Source organism: Mycteria americana, chromosome 13 (assembly GCF_035582795.1).
Source record: "Mycteria americana isolate JAX WOST 10 ecotype Jacksonville Zoo and Gardens chromosome 13, USCA_MyAme_1.0, whole genome shotgun sequence".
Classification (NCBI taxonomy): domain Eukaryota; kingdom Metazoa; phylum Chordata; class Aves; order Ciconiiformes; family Ciconiidae; genus Mycteria; species Mycteria americana.
In genome coordinates, this window is record NC_134377.1 from 8,280,844 (window position 1) to 8,297,490 (window position 16,647).

Below are 16,647 nucleotides of genomic sequence, written 5' to 3' on the forward strand. Positions count from 1 at the left end.
AATGCAGAGCTATGTGCCTGAACCAATATGTCAAACTGTCATGTGGGAGATTTGGTGAAAAACATCTTGTCCTAAGGGAATAATTTTAAACACTATATGTAGGTTTGCTGCCTCATAAGAGATCATTACTCAAATCTATTCCCTCTTATGGTAGCTCGGCCTCTGCTTAACGGGCGCAGAGTGAGCAGAAGCCTATTAACGCATCCTTTAAGAGTGGTTATCAGATGGTAGAGGGGAAACTGATCTCTGATCAGGGAATATAGTGTTTTTGGCCAAATCCTCTGATTTCGCCTTAACAAGATCAGTAGCAACGCAGGGGCTTCACGCTCGGCTGGCCATCGAGGGCGGCGGCGGTGGGGCCATGCTGTGCCGGGCGGCCGGACCCTGGGCAGCGCGGGCGGCTGAGGCTTTGTCAGAGCCGGTGAAGAAGTGTAAGGGACAAGCCCTGGGGCAAGGAGCCGTTCCAGGGATCTTCACCTCCTGTTTGTCACTTCAATCTCGCAGGAACGCTGAAATGTGGAGTGGAACCCATTCCCAACCAGACCCCTACCAGACTGTGGCTGCGCTCTCGCTCCTGCTTGTCACTGCCTCCCGTTCCTTTTGGTGGTGGTGGTTTTGGCAAAAATGAGAGGAATGACACGAGCGGCACCTGAAGAGCAGCATAAACTCCCGGTGCCTCTGTGTAGCATCCACCGTTGCCTTGACTACACACCATCCCTCCCTCAATTAATCTCCTCTCTCACGAGACGAGGCATGTAATGCATTCTGGCGTTGCAGGTGAACTCGTTTTTAATGGGATTAGCTTACCTAAAAATCGGGACACATCTGGGTTTGCGTAGTGTTTGGTGAGGTCGTCACAGTTAAGAGACCATGTTTATTTTTAAAGAACGCGTGCGAAGATGCTACATGAGGGAAGAGGCTTTACATAGCAGCTTAACATGGGCTAAGGAAAAAGGGAGTGAGAAGGAAGCTGGAGGGAATGAAAGTGTGTATACATGGTGTCTTCAGGAGCGAGGACGGTGTCAGGATCTAATCTCACTGGAGAGAAACGTGTTCTTCCCGAGCCGATGTGAAAAAGCAGTCTGTGGTGTGTGTATTGAATTTTTTTGGTGGAGCAGAACTCCTTGTCTTCCCCCTGGTCCCAGCTGCGGGCTGCCAAGGGGCGGCAAGGCTCCTGCGTTGGTTACCACACTGCCGTTAATGCTGCGTAAGCAAACAAACAGCAACCTTTTATTTTCTGAAGGCACGCATGCCTTTGCAAAGTAGAGCAGAACGAAAGAGCAGCTTCCTAAATGTGCAAGGTCAGAGCAGAGGATCCGGCATGGGAGAAGGGCTGGGTGAGCCTTTCATGGGCTGTGCTTTTCTGCCTGTTAGCTCGTTTCTTTGGGACTTAACGATTGAAATGTGTTCGTGTGGGTAAGGCCTGTTCAAAAGCTGAATGTGTAGCTTTCACCTAAAAGCAAACTTTAATACTATTAAAAAAAAAAAAAAAAGCTTTTTTAGTCTTTTGGGAATGTGAAGCTGTCTGTGTATGCATCTGCCTCTGTACAGGAGAGCAGCCTGGCGTTTTTGTCCCAACCGCTTGATACAATTCTTACCATTGCTTTTGTATGTTGTTGTAACTGATGAATGTTAGCAAACTATTCAGAGAATACTTTGAAATATTTACCTAAAACATACAGTTTGAACTGCAGTAAACAAACTTGCTGGAATATTGACTGAGCACAAGCACGTAAGGGCTGTGAAAATGGCCGGACTTAATTCACTTTCATGTTCCAGTGAATGTTTGCAAATATTTCTTTGCCATAGCCACCCAGCTCTTCCAGATGTTGTGGCTGGCTCTTGGAAGTGCCTGTGCGCAAGCTGAACTAATAATATTAATCAAACCTCATGTTAACTTCCAGGGCATTCAGCGATTATTGCAGGAATTTTCTCTGCTGTGAGCAATTTTGCACAGTTGGCCGGGATACACAGTGGTGGGTTTGCCTCGTCTTTATCTTCCTCTGAAATACAGAGTATGGGTTGCTGCTCTGGACAGGATAATGGTAGGACAGGCCATTATAATGGAAGTAGAAGGAAGAAATAGTTTCCAGTGCTAGAATTTTAAGCTCGATCTGTGCCATAACTGGCTTTTGGGACCACCACGACTTCACCCGGTCGCGGTGTGTGAGAAGGTGCTGCCGCCGAGGGGCGGGTGCTGGGTGCGCCGGGTGGGGAACCCCGCTGCGGTCGCAGCAGCTTGGTGGCTTTTGCTCTGCAGGTGAGGGTCCTCCCTGGCTTAACACCCACCGTCGCGTGCGGGAGTCGCGAAGGCTGCCACGGCCAGGGCGTGCACTGATCACAGCTTTTCGGGGTGAGGATGCCGTCACGGTTGAGCCGTTTCCAGACTCCTTTTGGTCTTTGGTCACTATTGCTTTGAGTTTCGTCCCTTCCACGTGAACACGTTGTGTGCTTACATATGACATTCTATCTCTTATATCTACTTCAACATTTGCCGTTCTCAAGTGGCACACGCTATCCTGCGAACCGGGTAGTTTTACTTGCCCCAGGTTCTGTTGTGTCACGTCCTTCGGTTTGGAGAGGAAGTATCCACCCAGACCATCTCGAGATCTTGGATGTGGAGGTTGGCTCTTGTTAGAGGGGTATTGCTTTTATTAATAACACGAATTTCTTGCAGTAGTTGCTAATAGAGGCAGTTGTGCAGTTTAAACGTAATGTGTTTGAAAATTCCTTGCTTTCAATTAGGTGTACTTCATGACTGACAGTGATTTATCTGAAACTTGGCAACTGCGAGGCAATGACGTGATGACACCATCTTGCATTACCTGACTAATTTTAACCTGCTGAGTCCCATCCGTCTCTACTAACAATACCTCTCAGGACTGCGTGCGCTGCAGAAGGCGGGTGCTGGGGCACTGCTGGTTTGAAGGAGGCAGAGAGACAGCGAGGAAGGCTGGTGAAACAGGTCTGCCGGGAGACTATTACTATTTTGGACAAGTATCAGGCAGTATCTCGTGCTTAAGAACATAATTCTCATCAGGTGGATCAGCACAACTTAATTTTTTAATACAAAGGGTTTTTTCAGAAAAGCATCATAGCTTTGGCAAGACAGAAATACTGGAAAAAAGTAAATTGCACTGAATATTTCCCTCCAAATTGGCTTTGAGAACACTTGTACCAATGCAAGCCTTACTGCAAGCTCTCATCCTGATTTTGTTTTGGATTTGAATGCATCATTTTCTGTGCTCTTCAACAACAGACCAAGAGAGCTTGAGCTCCCACACAGTGGTGTGGAGTTAGGCATCATGCGGACAGGGGCAATCAGTATTAACTTTGTAAACTTAGGATCAGGTCCTGCTCACCTCATTTACTTGGGTTTTCCTGAGGCCAACAAATCCTGTTCATCACTGTGGGACAGATTTTGCATTGATTCCTTTATCAGTACTTTGCTTATGAATTTTATCCACAGCAAACATTTTAGAAATAATTTGCTGATTTACAAGTAAATAAGCCTGATTCTTTATTCTTTAAATGCTTGTGGCATATGAACTTCCTCACTTAATCGTTGGCTGAGGACCTGCTCCGTCCTGGCTGTCAGGGGTGTCTGCACGGCCGATGCAGACGTTGCTGCCCGTGCCAGCGCAGCGCAGCAGAGCTCCGGCTCTGATCCCGGCCGGGCGCCCGAGCACGCGCAGCCGGGTGCTGGGTCCTGCTCTGGGAACCGCTGTCTCTGCCTCTTCTGTCGGTGTCCTCAGCCGAGGGGCCGGTCTCCTGGAGCCCTGCAGTAAATGCCCCTTGCAGAAACACCACCGAGATCCCTGGGCCCCTCGTGACAGCGGTTCAGCACTGGGACTCCTTCCTCTTTCTCTGCGGCAGGGGAAGAAAGCTGCTGTCACAAAGACTAATCTCAAGGCGCTGGCTTTTCCTGTACAGAGACCAGCATGTCCTGTACGTTCAGGGAGACCTAAGAATAAAAAATATTGGGTACTGTGTGCATTGTAAGGGATGTGAACAGATACAAATAAGAAAAACGTTTTCCTTTCTCAATTCTCTGCACAATCCCCTTTTTAAACATTTTATAAATAAAAAGTTACTCAGGTATATTTACGTTCAGGATAGTAAGTTTAAATTGTTTGTTTAAATTTGTTTAATGTTTAAATTTAATTAATTTAAACACTTCATCAAATAGCGTTTCTTGAGGGAGTCTCTTTTTTTGCCCTGTGATTTTGCCGAAGCGGCACCGTAATGTCAGCTTGGGGTTCACTGCTCTGCGCTACCGCAGCTGCCGGCCCTGTGCTGGTGGAGCAGCCCGTGCTGTTCCCTGCCGGCAGCGTGCTGCCCGTGGAGCAGCTCCGCAGCACAGATGTGCCCTCGTGTTAAGGGCCGAGGTGGAAACGCCGCCCTGGGGAGGTAAAAACCCTTGTCGCTCTTCAGAGGCCGGTGCAGGCTGTGCAGGGGAAGGAGAGGGTCTGGGGTGAGGTGGGGCTCAGGGGTAACAGGAAAGAAGAGTAGAAGTTCCCCGCGTTGGAGCGAAGGCAGGCTGCGCTAATGCCGTCTCTGCCTGCTGAAGCTCTGCGTTTGGGTATTTCGCGGTGAACTTTGCTCTGTGCTTCAGCTCTGCTCCTCGGTACTGCTTATTTATCAAAACTGACTAAAAAAACCCACCACCAACTACACGGGACTGTAATCCGCTTTGGAGTTTAGAGAACGTGAGCATCTTTGACCCGCTGATGTTGGATTCTTTATTGGAGCAGTGAGCGAGGGCGTCCTAGAGAAATGCAAACCCAGAGCGCCGCTGCGCTGGGCTGAGGTACGTAACGGAGCTTCGTGGTGATTTTGCACATGGTTGCACTAATGCGGCGCATGGCTGAGCAGGCAGCAGCACTGCTCTGGAGCCGTGTTCCTTCTCCCATCGTTTATAGCATCGTGTCCCCGGGTTCTACTTAGTTTCTCTGTATGGTGTTATGATACTGTTTTGAATACGAGCATCTCTGACATGCTATAATCAAGCATTTACAGCATTTTCTAGTTTAAACCAGGGACTTCCAGACTAGTTTAAGATTTTTTTTTTAATATCACTGTGATCATGTAACAAGCTGTTCAGCTCCTGGTTTGTATCTGGTGTAGCAGCTGGTTAAGTGAAAGAAATACAACTTGCCCCACGAAGTGTGGTAAACCCGCACCGCTCGGCTTTGTGGGACACAAGGAAGATGATGTGAAGAAAAGTCTTAAGGAGGTTAAATGTTCACAGCCGTTTTTGGGCATCTTTGGCATGCTCTAGCATCACCCTCAGCCCTGCGCGACGGGAACTCTCGGGGTCTATCAGAGACGTTATGGTCCCTGCATTAGCTAGTGCTGCAGCGGGTCTGGTCTTACCTCTTGTGCTCGGGGTGAATATGAATGAAAGGGTGGATGAGAGGAAATGCAGGCTGCCTGTCGATGTTGTTGGCTTTTTTGTCTTGCCTTACACCGGTCTTCTATTTACTCACTGTTCTTATCCCACAAAAAGCCCTCCTTCCAGGGCTGGTGGGGGCTGTCTGCATCAGCTTGGCATCCTCCCTGGCAGAAGCAGTGGCCTTCCTGGGGGTGCATTAGCTCTGAGAGGGTTTTCTGTGTTCCCGGGCTGGCAGGCTGGCTCCTCCTGGGGAGAGGGGAGCGAGCCCCCGCCTGCGCCGGCTGCCCAGCCCCAGCCGGGGCGGACGACAGCCGCCGCCTGGCCGTTACAGAGGGGCTGTGAGAAGGACCCCGCGGAGGGGCTGTTGGGACCGTGAGGAGTTACAAGGCGAGGGCTGAAGTTTGGGGGGTTTTGTCTTTGGGCTTTTTTTGGTGAGTTGACTACAAGCAGTGGAAAAGAACTAAAGACGTGATTGATTTCAGTGGGGAAGAAGGTGATGAAAGAAAGATGTCTCTGGCTGCGCCGGGCAGGGAGAGGGCATGTGCACCAAGGCAAGTTTTGAAGATGAGAAAAATGTATTTGCAACAGAGGAGTTTACTTGAAAGTATTAAGAATGGAAGCAAAGAAAAATAATGGAGTGACAGTGGGAATGAGTCATGAGTACATGGTAGTACACTTTGGAAGGAACAATTCTAGCTACTCGTCATATTAACTGTGAAATCCAGAGGAAAAAGGTCCGGGACATCGTTTAGGATGGTTCAGTTAAACTCTTTAATTTCTGTGGTTAATGGAAACTAATAGTGGCTAAAGATCATACAAAGTCCTAAAATGAAGAAATTATAAGAAAAATGTTACCGTGGTGCTCCATTAAGAGAGGTGAACAGGGAGACCTGTGCCCGTAAGAGACCGACAATGGGAACGACCTGGAGGACACGGAGGGTTCGGGGCTGGTTTCCTGCCTGGGGGAGTTTCAGTATCGATTTCAAATAGCGGAGGGTGCGCGGGGAGTGAAAACTCCCAGTTGTGCTACGATCCAGGACACACATCGTCAGTCGTGTATACGTCCCCAGCGTTCAAACGTGTTGATGGCTTCCTTTAAAACAAGTGCATGCGAAAGCGAATATTTTTGGTGTTTTTCTGGCACGGTGAAAAATCAGCTGGAGAAGCTTGCTGCGGGGTGGGAAGAGGGAGCTGTACCAGTGGCGGGGTCCCCGAGCCAGGGGATGCCATGGGTGCAGGAGCCGGGGCGCGGGCCGGCGGGGCAGAGGCGGGTGCGGAGACGCTCCCCACATGCTGCCGCTTGTGTGAGTTGATGGGTTGCATTGCACGGTTCTCCTAACGCTCTCTCTGTGAACCCTTTCCAGCCCACGACCTTCCCCCGAGCAAGACCTCAGCCACGGCGCAGACCGGCAGCCACCTGCAGTGCCTCTCGGTCCACTGCACGGACGACGTGGGCGAGGCGAAGGGCCGGACTGCGGTGCCGACGTGGAGGTCCCTGCACTCGGACATCTCCAACAGATTTGGGACTTTTGTGGCCGCCCTGACTTGAACAAAAGAAATTATTTTTTTTCTCTTTTTAATTTCAAAGGGCCGCTACTGCTAGGTGGACTATTTTTCTAGGTTGGTACCTGCTTAGTGGCATATGGACTGGAAAGGGTTAATTTAAAGTAAACCTCAACTTTTTTTTAATCTTCTGCCACAGTATGTTACCAGTGTTAACCCTTCTGCAGTTAGCACACTTTTGCTTAAGATTTTCCTGCTAGACCACTTTTTCCCATTATTCTGTAACCTTGGCATACATTTATAGATGAGGCCTTTTCCTTTTTCATCTCAGCGTATGTCCAAGTCACGTATGTCATAATAAGACAAAGATCCTCCTCCTCCTCCTCCTCCTCCTTTTCTTCCTCATTTGCTTTGTTTTTCTTTTTTTGTTTTGCTTTGTTCAGTGCTTATTACAATGGTGATCCTGAAGAACAGCAGTTCAGGAATAAACGCCGGTTAAAGTGAAATGGTCATCATTATATTATATATTATATTGACACCCAGCTTTTGCCAGTCACATGCAAACCAAACAGTTAATGCTCTGTTGAATATTCAGGCAACGAGCCTGCCCTTTCCTGAGAAAATTATGTTCTGTTATTAATAACGTTCAGCCTTGTTTGCTCTCCGCCTCCCCCTGCGAGGCGAGGACAGTCGTTCCTGTATTTACCTTGGTGAAGCCCAGAGACGGAGCTCTGTCATGAACGGGCTGGTTCAGACACAGCTGGGGAAGGTATAGAGAAGTTTTTCTAAATAAGTCTAACAGGAAGTTTGCTTAATAATTCAGAGTCATTATCTCCTCCACCGAACGCCCAGGCTCCCTCTCTGCTTGCGAGGAGGAGCGGGGGGTGCTCCCCAGCGTGGCCGCAGCCTCCTGGTCCTGGTGATGCTCCCACGGGTCCCACTTTATCACTGCTGGAGAAAAAACTCCCCCAGAGCCACCGTGCACCTCCTGCGTGCGCTGTCCCACGGCGCGGTGTCCCGGCGCAGGAGCCAGCGCCCGCGGCGCGGCTGGGGCTGGGGCTGGGTCCGTCGCCAGCTGTGGCCGGTGTCCCCGAAGCCCTGCCAGGCGGCACGGCCGCGCCCTGCCCATTTTTCACCCATTTTTAGCTGAAGGAAGACACCGTCGATGGGAAGCGGGGTCCAGCGTCCCATGCGCTTGTCTGCGGGGCGCCCCGGCTCCCGCCACGGCCGTCCCGGTGCGGTGGCAGCGGTCGGGGGACGGCCCAAGCAGGGGGATGCGGGAGGCTGTATGCCCAAGGTCAGCGTTTCCTAATCTGCCAGGGCAGGGAGACCCCGCGTTAGGCCCCCCCCTCCCCGAACTCATTCGAGGCCCCGTTTTTGCCATGCATTGAAGAACAGTGTTGCTGGATCCACACAATAAAAGGAAAACCATACTTTCCTGCTCGTGATAGATAATACTCATTCGAGAAGAAAGTTGGAAGCAAACCAGATAAAAACACGACTGACACGATGATCCGACACTCCTGTGGTTTTACGTAACGCTGTCCATTATTTGTGTATCCTCTGAGTGCAGGAGTGTGAGCCGTCCCACCCCGCTCAGGCCAGCTCGCTTTCCTCTGCTCCCTGAAGCTTAATAACATCACTGGAGATTTAGGTTTTAGCTGTGAAATAAAGGTCAGCCTCTCTAGGGTTATTTATTACTTCTGTCAAGAATTCACAAAATGTGTCCCTCCTCAAGGGATGGAGTTTGAAGACTGCTTTCTATTTTATCTTTGATGATTGTGCCGGGCCTTTAATTATTTTGAAGTAATGTTCTCAGTAGACACCAATGGAGAGGAAATTCTGCCTAAAATGCCGATGGCACGGGGTGGTCTGAAATCCTCACTCTCGGTCATGTGTGGCTTCAGAGAGGCTCACAGTGTTTGGAAATGTTATTTGAATGTGCTCTTATTAACCATGCATGGATTGATTTCCTCTTATGGGTCTGGTCAGCGACTTGACTTTGGATACATTTGGATAGTTTTGAACCTCGATTTTCAATATTATTTTACTTTTTATTGAAGCTGGAGCTGCCACGAGGATGAGGATTTTTGCCCATCCTGGAGCAATTGGCTGTGGAGCTGCCGCACGCCCGCTTGGTTTGGAACAAAAGGATGGGATGTTTTGTACCTCGTAGGTGCGTGTGCTACCGAAAGCTTGGAGCTCTCCCCTGTACCTGCAATAAAATATTACCGTCCCCAGTAAAATATCTCCTGGTAGAATAATAATTGTCAGCCCCCACTCTGGAAGATGCCTCTTTGCCTGTGATTTCTTAAGTCCCAGTTCACCCAAATATGTGTTGAACTTTAAATCCTGTCTAGCAAAGCACTTGGGGGCTGCTGAGCTGAGGGGGGGTCTGTGGCTGCCGTGGTGGGTTCGGTCCGCAGCTCCCACCCTGTCCTGGCAGCTCCTACCCCTTCCAGCTGGGTGGGTCTTGGAGTAACCCCAGCGAAACACATGCCTAGACATACGATACCGCGTTTCAGCACTTAGAGCTGAAAATTTAGGAAGAGTTCATGGTCTGGTGGCATTCCTGTACCGGAGTGCAGCCTCGATGGCTTACTTCTTTGTTTTTAGTTTTTCCTGCTGCATTCAAGAGAACAGGTTTTTCAGGCTTCCTGAGGTCAGGGATGCACACCCTGTGCTACCAGGAAGAGACCTTTCCCTGAACGCTGCATCAAACATTTCAGATCACTTTTAAAGAGAAATCCTCCTTTAAGTAGAAATGCGGTGACTCAGTTGGTCTCACCCACCCTTTTCTTCTGGTTTGCTCTCTGCAGCTTGGGCTTCTCTCCTGGAGTTGTTGTTCTCATCCACTTGGGACTTAGGTTTTCACTTGCTCATAGAAATAGAAAGTGGAAGCAATTCCTTAAAAACCAATGGAATCCTAACAGTTTTAAATCCTATGAAATGAGGAGGACGGGCTATACTGAAGCCAGGGGACGTGTCTTCAGCCGCCGAGCTGTACGGCGTGGAAGTGCGGGAGCCGTGGCACGCGGCCGCCGCGGGGTCTGCTCCCGCGTGGCTGGCACTGCCGGGCCCCTGAGGTGGAGGCAGGGGGAGGACGGGATTTTTAGACAGTGAGGAGTTAAAAACAGTGGTTGACTGTCTTCTGGGCCTTGTTGTCCATGTAGTTCTGCTGAATAATACGGACACATGCAATCCTTTTGCTGACCTCCTACCCATTTGATCTTGCTTAATTTAAGTGACATTATCAACTGAGCAAAAGGAGACGTTGCGAGCTCTACTCGGGGCAGCTGTTAGCAATGCCAGGACCGACCTGCGCTTTTATGGTTTCTTTGCTTTTTGCCAAAGATCAGAACGGAAACGGTACATATGACTGACCAGGACAAGCATCACTTCATGCTCATAACCTGGTGTATTTGGTACTGAGAGCATATGCAGAAGGCTGGAGCTTTGTCGCAAAGCTTGTGTTGCCTGCAGTAATTTCATTGTACTCATTTTCTCCATTAATTTGACACTGAATGCACTGATTTGTTTTTTTTTTAACTTATATGAAATATCAGCATAGCCCCGCATGGTAAGAATCGAAATGATTTAAGTTTCTCAATAATACTACTTCCAACTGAAGCCTGTTTGAGAGCTGTAGGTAAAAGCCTGTTGTGCAAGAGGTAAGTTGCACTCCTTTGTAGAGGGGAACTGAGGCACAGACAGCATCAACCCGAGCTGGGTCGAAGGGGGCATGAGCTGAGCTCTACCCGAGGTCTGCCCTCTGCTCGCAGCCCTCGTTGCTGAGCCGCACGGCTCGAGGCTTGCTTCCTTGGGAGGATGAGCCGCCGCAACAGAGGGTGGAATTCTATGAGCTACGTGTTCCCCAAATGACCGAGTGAAGCCAGAATAACGTAAACTCGTACCCGCTTGTCCTACGTGGCTTCCAGACAGGGGGGACGTTGTGCCAAGAAGTCAAAGACCTGTGGTAAATGTGCCATTAAGATATGCACAATCTTTGCTTTGTGTTGTGAACAACAGCTAAAAATGCGGCGTCGCATTTGTTTTGGAGACTTCTCCCCGCCTTGCCTGGCGCTTGGGGTCCCCACGCAGCCCCGTGCCCCAGGTGCTGGGGGGGCCTGGATGTCGCTGCCCTCCTGAGCCAGCTCGCCGACCCCTTTGGTATTTGTGAAAAGAAACTCTGCACTTAGTCTTCAAGTTAAAACGCGGTAGCAAACGGAGCAAAATCTCCCTTGCATTTAAATTGGGAGGAGTGATAAAATCTCTCTTTGCCAAAAAAAGGAAAGGATAGGCCTTATTCATTAAATACTCTTGCGAATTTTCTCCAGATCACTTTTTCCTAGGGTTACTAGTTCTCTGCTATTCTAGCTCGGTTGTTAGAGCATCAGCGAGAGAGGGTTTAGACTCATTTTTTATTTAGTTATGGTGACTTTCATCAAATAGGTAAGGATTTCATTGTGTGGTTAGGGTGGAAGGGAGTGAACATCAGAGTTACGTCATCTGGGTCGCTTAGGGAACTGTTTCAGATACCGTATGTCTACGTGGTCATTCTGAGGCTGGCTGGCCTTCCCAAAGCAGGAATCGGTATGAGGCTTCCAGGCACCAACAGTACGGCAAAGCGTTCACCCCTCGTGAGGCGGGAAGGGGTACGGTGAGCGCAGGTCAGCGACACGCGCCGGCTGCCGGGAGCGCGGGAGGAGGGGGGGGGACGCAGACAGAAACAAAACTGGTAAATGTTGATTATTTTTGTTAAGCTGCAGTGTAAGGTTTTCTCAACTACTAGATTCACAGCTGTTCAATGGATGGTGTATAAGAGCATAACCCATTTTTATAGAATTGTTTCTCCTTTATTGCTTAAGGCTAATGGAGGAAATAGTCTAATTTTGTCTTAGAAATTCTCTATTAAAATTGTTGGTTTGAGTCCATCCACTCATAGATTCTGACTGATGAAACTGCAGGCTGTGATTTCTGGCAGTCATAACTTTATCACTATTCACTACCCAAGAATATTACAGCTTTAAAACAGCCTTAAGCAAAAGGATGTTATTTCTTTGTACTAAATTTGCTTCATGGAAAAGAAAAAAAAAACTCAAAACACTGGTAATCCGTACTGCATAGCAAACTCTTCTGAAAAATGTTATTGCACATGTAAAATATGAAAACTTGACTCTGCTGTGTGTTAGGCAATCCTGTTATCTTTTTTCTTTTTTTTTTTTTTTTTTTTTTTTATTCTTGTTAAATTCATTTCTTAAATGCTTGGTTGGAAGACTGTGACAATAGCTCATGAAACTGAGTGTTATTTTTCTTTCTTTTTTTTAAATATGTAAAGTGCAGTCTTCTGTATTCATGCATATTGTACATATCTGTATATGTTTTACTGAGCAACTAAATAACAATAAATATGATGTTAATGGTGGCTATTGTATATTTCATACCATGTTTGCTAATTTTTGTAGTAAGTCCTTTTTCCCCGAAGAAGTGAAACGATACTATTCACGTACAGGTAAACCCTGGGCCTCGCGATGATCGGTACAAATTTTGCCCGTGATCTGGGGAAATCCTCACGAACAACTGGCTTCCCCCGCGCGCAGGGCTGTCGCGCGGAGCCGGATGACTACGGGAAGGTGTGGGGATGCAGTTGGTTCCTGGCACTCGCAGGCTTTGCCGATTCCTCTCCCCTGCGGTAAGGTGACCTGCTGCTCCGGCAGCCTGGCAGCCCAGGTCCCCCCGCGTGGGAGCTCGTGGTGCCGCCCCGCAGCCACATCCAGCCCCTCGCTCCTGGGTCAGACGGTGACGGACACGGAGATCGTGAAGGTTGGAACTAACCGGAGCGATCAGAAACGTCTTTTTAGCTAAAGTCATTTCTCCTCTGATACAACAGACAGCAAATCCATGGAGGTTTGCTGAGCTACCCCCTCTGTAGTAAACGGGGCTCAACGAGAAAAGATAAACCTCCCCAGGAGCAGCAGCTGAATTTTGAGGCGGCTTCGGAGGATCCCTGGTACAAGAGGAGGTTCCTCCTGGCCTTAGTGTAAGCCGGAGTGCTGAATCTTCCACAGCACTTCTGGCAAGATTTTTGAGCTGAATTCTGTGAATAAAAAGTAAACAGGCTAGAGCTCTTACCAAGATTCTTTAAAAATCCCTTCATCTCTGTTACTCAAATTTCAGACTCTTAATCCTTTCACATTCCTGCAAGTTTTCCAAGGGGTCCTTCAGGAGAAATGTCGTATGGTATTTTCCAAAGCAAAAAAGAAAGCGCAATAGCCCAGGCAACGTTCAAACGCATCGTTTCTGAACATGCAGAAACAACCTTCCGTATCTTCCATACTCGCAGGAAACACAGGAGCGGTGCTCAGCCTCACGTATTTCTTTCCATTTGTTCAGCACGCGCTGAGGTGCAGCAAGCAGTCGAGCGCTTGCAGCCCAGCACTGCGCTTGCCGCTGCACCACGTAACCGGATGAGCCGCCGCGTCTCCCGCGCAGCCAGCGAGCCGTGCCCGCATCTCAGCAGCATCTCTGTATGCTGAATTAGGTATCTAGTAACTCGTACGTAATGCATCAAAACATAAACAAAGTACCAAGGCGTTGTATTCCATCCGATCCCTTCACATTTTTTTGTACCGCTGAAAGCACAAATGGAAAAATGAAGCTGTTTTGAGAGCCATTGCAAGTCAGTTGAGGGAGAAAGCTTTGCTTAATTTTCAAACCTTGCTTTTAATGTTCTTGAAGGGACAAAACAATGTATGGAAGAGAAGTGTGATCTGCTTTAAAGATGTGAGCTCACCTCTTGTTATGTTGCCTAGGTGTAGAGGTAGCAGACAGAGATTTGTTAATTTTGGGTATAAAGAGCTATTTTGCTTTGAAATGTTCTCTCTTACTGAATCTGGTAATTCCACATTAGATACTTTGTAACTAGCTTTAACAATAAATAACTTGCTTACTTTTTTCTGTATGCAACCCTTCTGAGAGGTGAATCTTCTATTTTCACAGCTTTTTGCTCCTTGCTGTGTAAGTAAGTAGTGTGCATGTTTTCCCCCAACTTTCAGCTCAAAACAGTTGAAATTATTGAAGTTACTTTTTCAGTATTGGTGTTTTTTTAAGTTTGGACTTCTTTTTGATCCTGAGAGAGAAATACAAGCAGCGTTCCTGGCAGCTGTGCAGTTCCTTCTTCGCAGTGGAAACCCACCGAAGATGAGACCTTCCCTCTCCCCGTAGAGCTGCCAGTTCCCCTGCGGGACCGGTGCCCGGTTTGGTGGCAGGGAGCTTCTGGTGTTCCTCATTCCCGCTGATGGCTCCTGACCCTCTCCAGCCCATCCCCAGAGATGCTTGCGGGATGGTGACCCCCTACTTTGAGACCGTTAGGACCCTCTCCGCTGCTGGGCATTTGAGACATTCGGTGCAGCTTCGGTCTCGGCCACTTTGCCCAAACGCTGTCTTGGGATTCCCGGGGCCGTCCTGCTCGCCTCAGCGTGCCCTCTCTCTGTTGCAGCATTTCTCTTTCTCCTCTTGTCACCTGTGGCTCTGGAGCTTGTCTGGAGGGGACAGACCTTCCTGCAGCGTGGCCGTGGCTGGAGCCGCCTCGGTGCTGCCTGGCAGTCGGCCGGGCGGCGAGAGCGGCTGCTGTGGGGCAGCTCCCCAGAGCCTGCCCCCCCCCAGCCTGCGTAACACGGCGCTGCCCCTTTTATTGCCCTAGTTATTCCAGTAAAACTGGCCACGAGCTCTGTTAATAGTTGGATTCACGCAGCTCCTCCGGTGTGCGATGGCCATTTCTCGCTTGTGTGCAAAGGCTCCTTTTGCTGCTGCCAGCAGCCGGAGCTGCCCCTCCTGCACCAGCACTGCTCCTTTCCGAGCTCCTGGCTCCGAGAAGCCGGCACGAGCTCACTGTTCACTGTGCATCATGTTAACAAATGAAAATAAACTGATAGATCTTTGATTTCTTACTCTTTGTGCTGGCTTTACTTGTCATCTGGTAATGTTCATGACCTCTGGTGATGCTGGCACGGTGCTTACCCCGAACACTTGCCTTCGTGCCCGGTGCTCTGTGCTCAGAGGCGCGTTTCTGGTCTGTGTCAGTGTTAAGCAGGGATTATAGTTTAGTAACTAAAGAAAAGCAAGTAGTTGGTCAGAGAGCTTTTATAGTTCTTGCTCTCCTAATCGTTGTTCCCTGTGCCCTGAGACCGTGCCAAGAGTTGAAATCTGGCTCTAGCCGTGTCTCTTTTCCCAAGCCATTTAACTGATTTAATTATGTCCTTTGAGTTATTTTCTGCATGAGGCTTTGGCATTCCTGTCACAAAGGAGACCCTATAAATATGTATTGTATGTTCAGCGGTCAGGGATCCATCGGCAGCACAGCTGGATCCCGTGTGCTGAGATCTGCCGGCCCCTCCGCAGCCACCCGGCAGCGCCAACAGCCGGGAACACGAGCAGGCGGGCGGCACTCTGGGCAGCTCTGCCCTGCGTCGCCCGCCTGCGTGCTTTTCAGCGGGGCGGCTGCGAGCGTGGCAGAGCACTCGGCACGGCTCTCGGATGGGTTTGGCCATTAGGAGTTAGAAGCCGTTCGCCCGCGGAGCCTCCCTTCCGGACCTCTCGGGCCGCGGCAGGAACACGCGTGGCAAAGATGGACAGAAACGTGTGCTGCGTTGCTGTTCGTGGGCTTCTGTGTGTGACGCCAGAGTCATTTAAACCCCCTTTTCCCAGGTTGTTGTCTGTGCTAGCTGCTTACAGACTGCTGCTGGTTTTATGAGAGTATGGCAGAAAGCATCGCTTTCCCTGCAAACCAAATAAACACAGGCATGAAAATTTGGGTCAACGACATCCTTTTGGCCGAGAAACTTGTTAGAAAATGGAATTGTGATGGGTTTCTTTTAATATGAATTGAGTATTTCCAAAAGTCTCCAAGCTACATGCCTGAAGCGGTTACTTTCCTGCTTGGTGACCAGAGTTTGTAGCCTCCCCAGCAGTTTCAGCTTTATGGCCAATAACATCACATATATTTTGCTTGCAAAATGTCTGAAAAGTCTTTGCTCAGGTAAACTCTGTAACATTGTTCCTGCTGGGCAGAGGTGGAAATAGAGGTGATGTCTGTTCTGAGCTATCCTTCTTTCTGAGACATTGCCAGAGCTTATTAATGATAGCGCAGAAAGTGGAGGTGACAAGACCTGAAGAAAATCATTTAGGTCATCTTTGGTTAATTAGTGCAGGATTGCTCCCTGTTCTCTAATTCCCAGAGCTCTGACCAGCACAACTAGAATTGACAGAGCAGTGAGGGGGTCTTAACCTTTTAGTTAAAAAAAATAAAAACAACCAACCAAACAACCCTTTATCCCCAGCTGTAGAAGTGATGGAAGGGGAAAAGAGCCCACCGGCCGTAGAGCCTGCCTTGGAATTACACCGCCTTCTTTCCAGCACTTGCAGACAGCGGCGGGTTTGTCACCCGCAGAGCCCAGGCGGGTGGGCGTGCGGGGAAGCTCCCGCAGGACCCCGGTGGCCTCTGGTCCTGGGACGGTGCGTGGCGCACGGGTGGGATGCGGGATGTGGGAACCGAGGCTCCTTCACGTTCTCACTTGGCCTCGGACGCGTGGTCACTGCGAGGCCGGTGAGCCATCGCTTAGCCTCATTATTTCCTGTTATATCTTCCTTATATCACCACCTGTAAAACTGGCACACGGGAAAACCTGTGAGCCCTGGTTAATGTTTGCTGTGTCCTTTTAGGGGCTAATGTTATTAATCCACAGACAAAG

General features: G+C 49.2%; 1 protein-coding gene across 3 annotated transcripts in view; it reads left to right on the plus strand.

Annotated features, from left to right (window-relative positions):
• Positions 1–14,820, plus strand: part of MN1 (MN1 proto-oncogene, transcriptional regulator) — a 44,106-nt gene extending 29,286 nt beyond the window's left edge. The window contains exons 2-4 of one of the 3 annotated variants that reach the window (XR_012777698.1): positions 6,760–11,515; positions 12,411–12,531; positions 13,292–14,820. Coding sequence is in view for 1 of the 3 variants with exons in the window: in XM_075515783.1 (XP_075371898.1) it covers positions 6,760–6,944 (185 nt within the window). In the remaining 2 variants the exon portion in view is untranslated. Of the gene's footprint in view, positions 1–6,759; positions 12,319–12,410 lie in introns of those variants that run through there. The other 2 variants (XR_012777697.1, XM_075515783.1) reach the window with 2 other exon arrangements.
• The last annotated feature ends 1,827 nt before the right edge of the window (positions 14,821–16,647 follow it).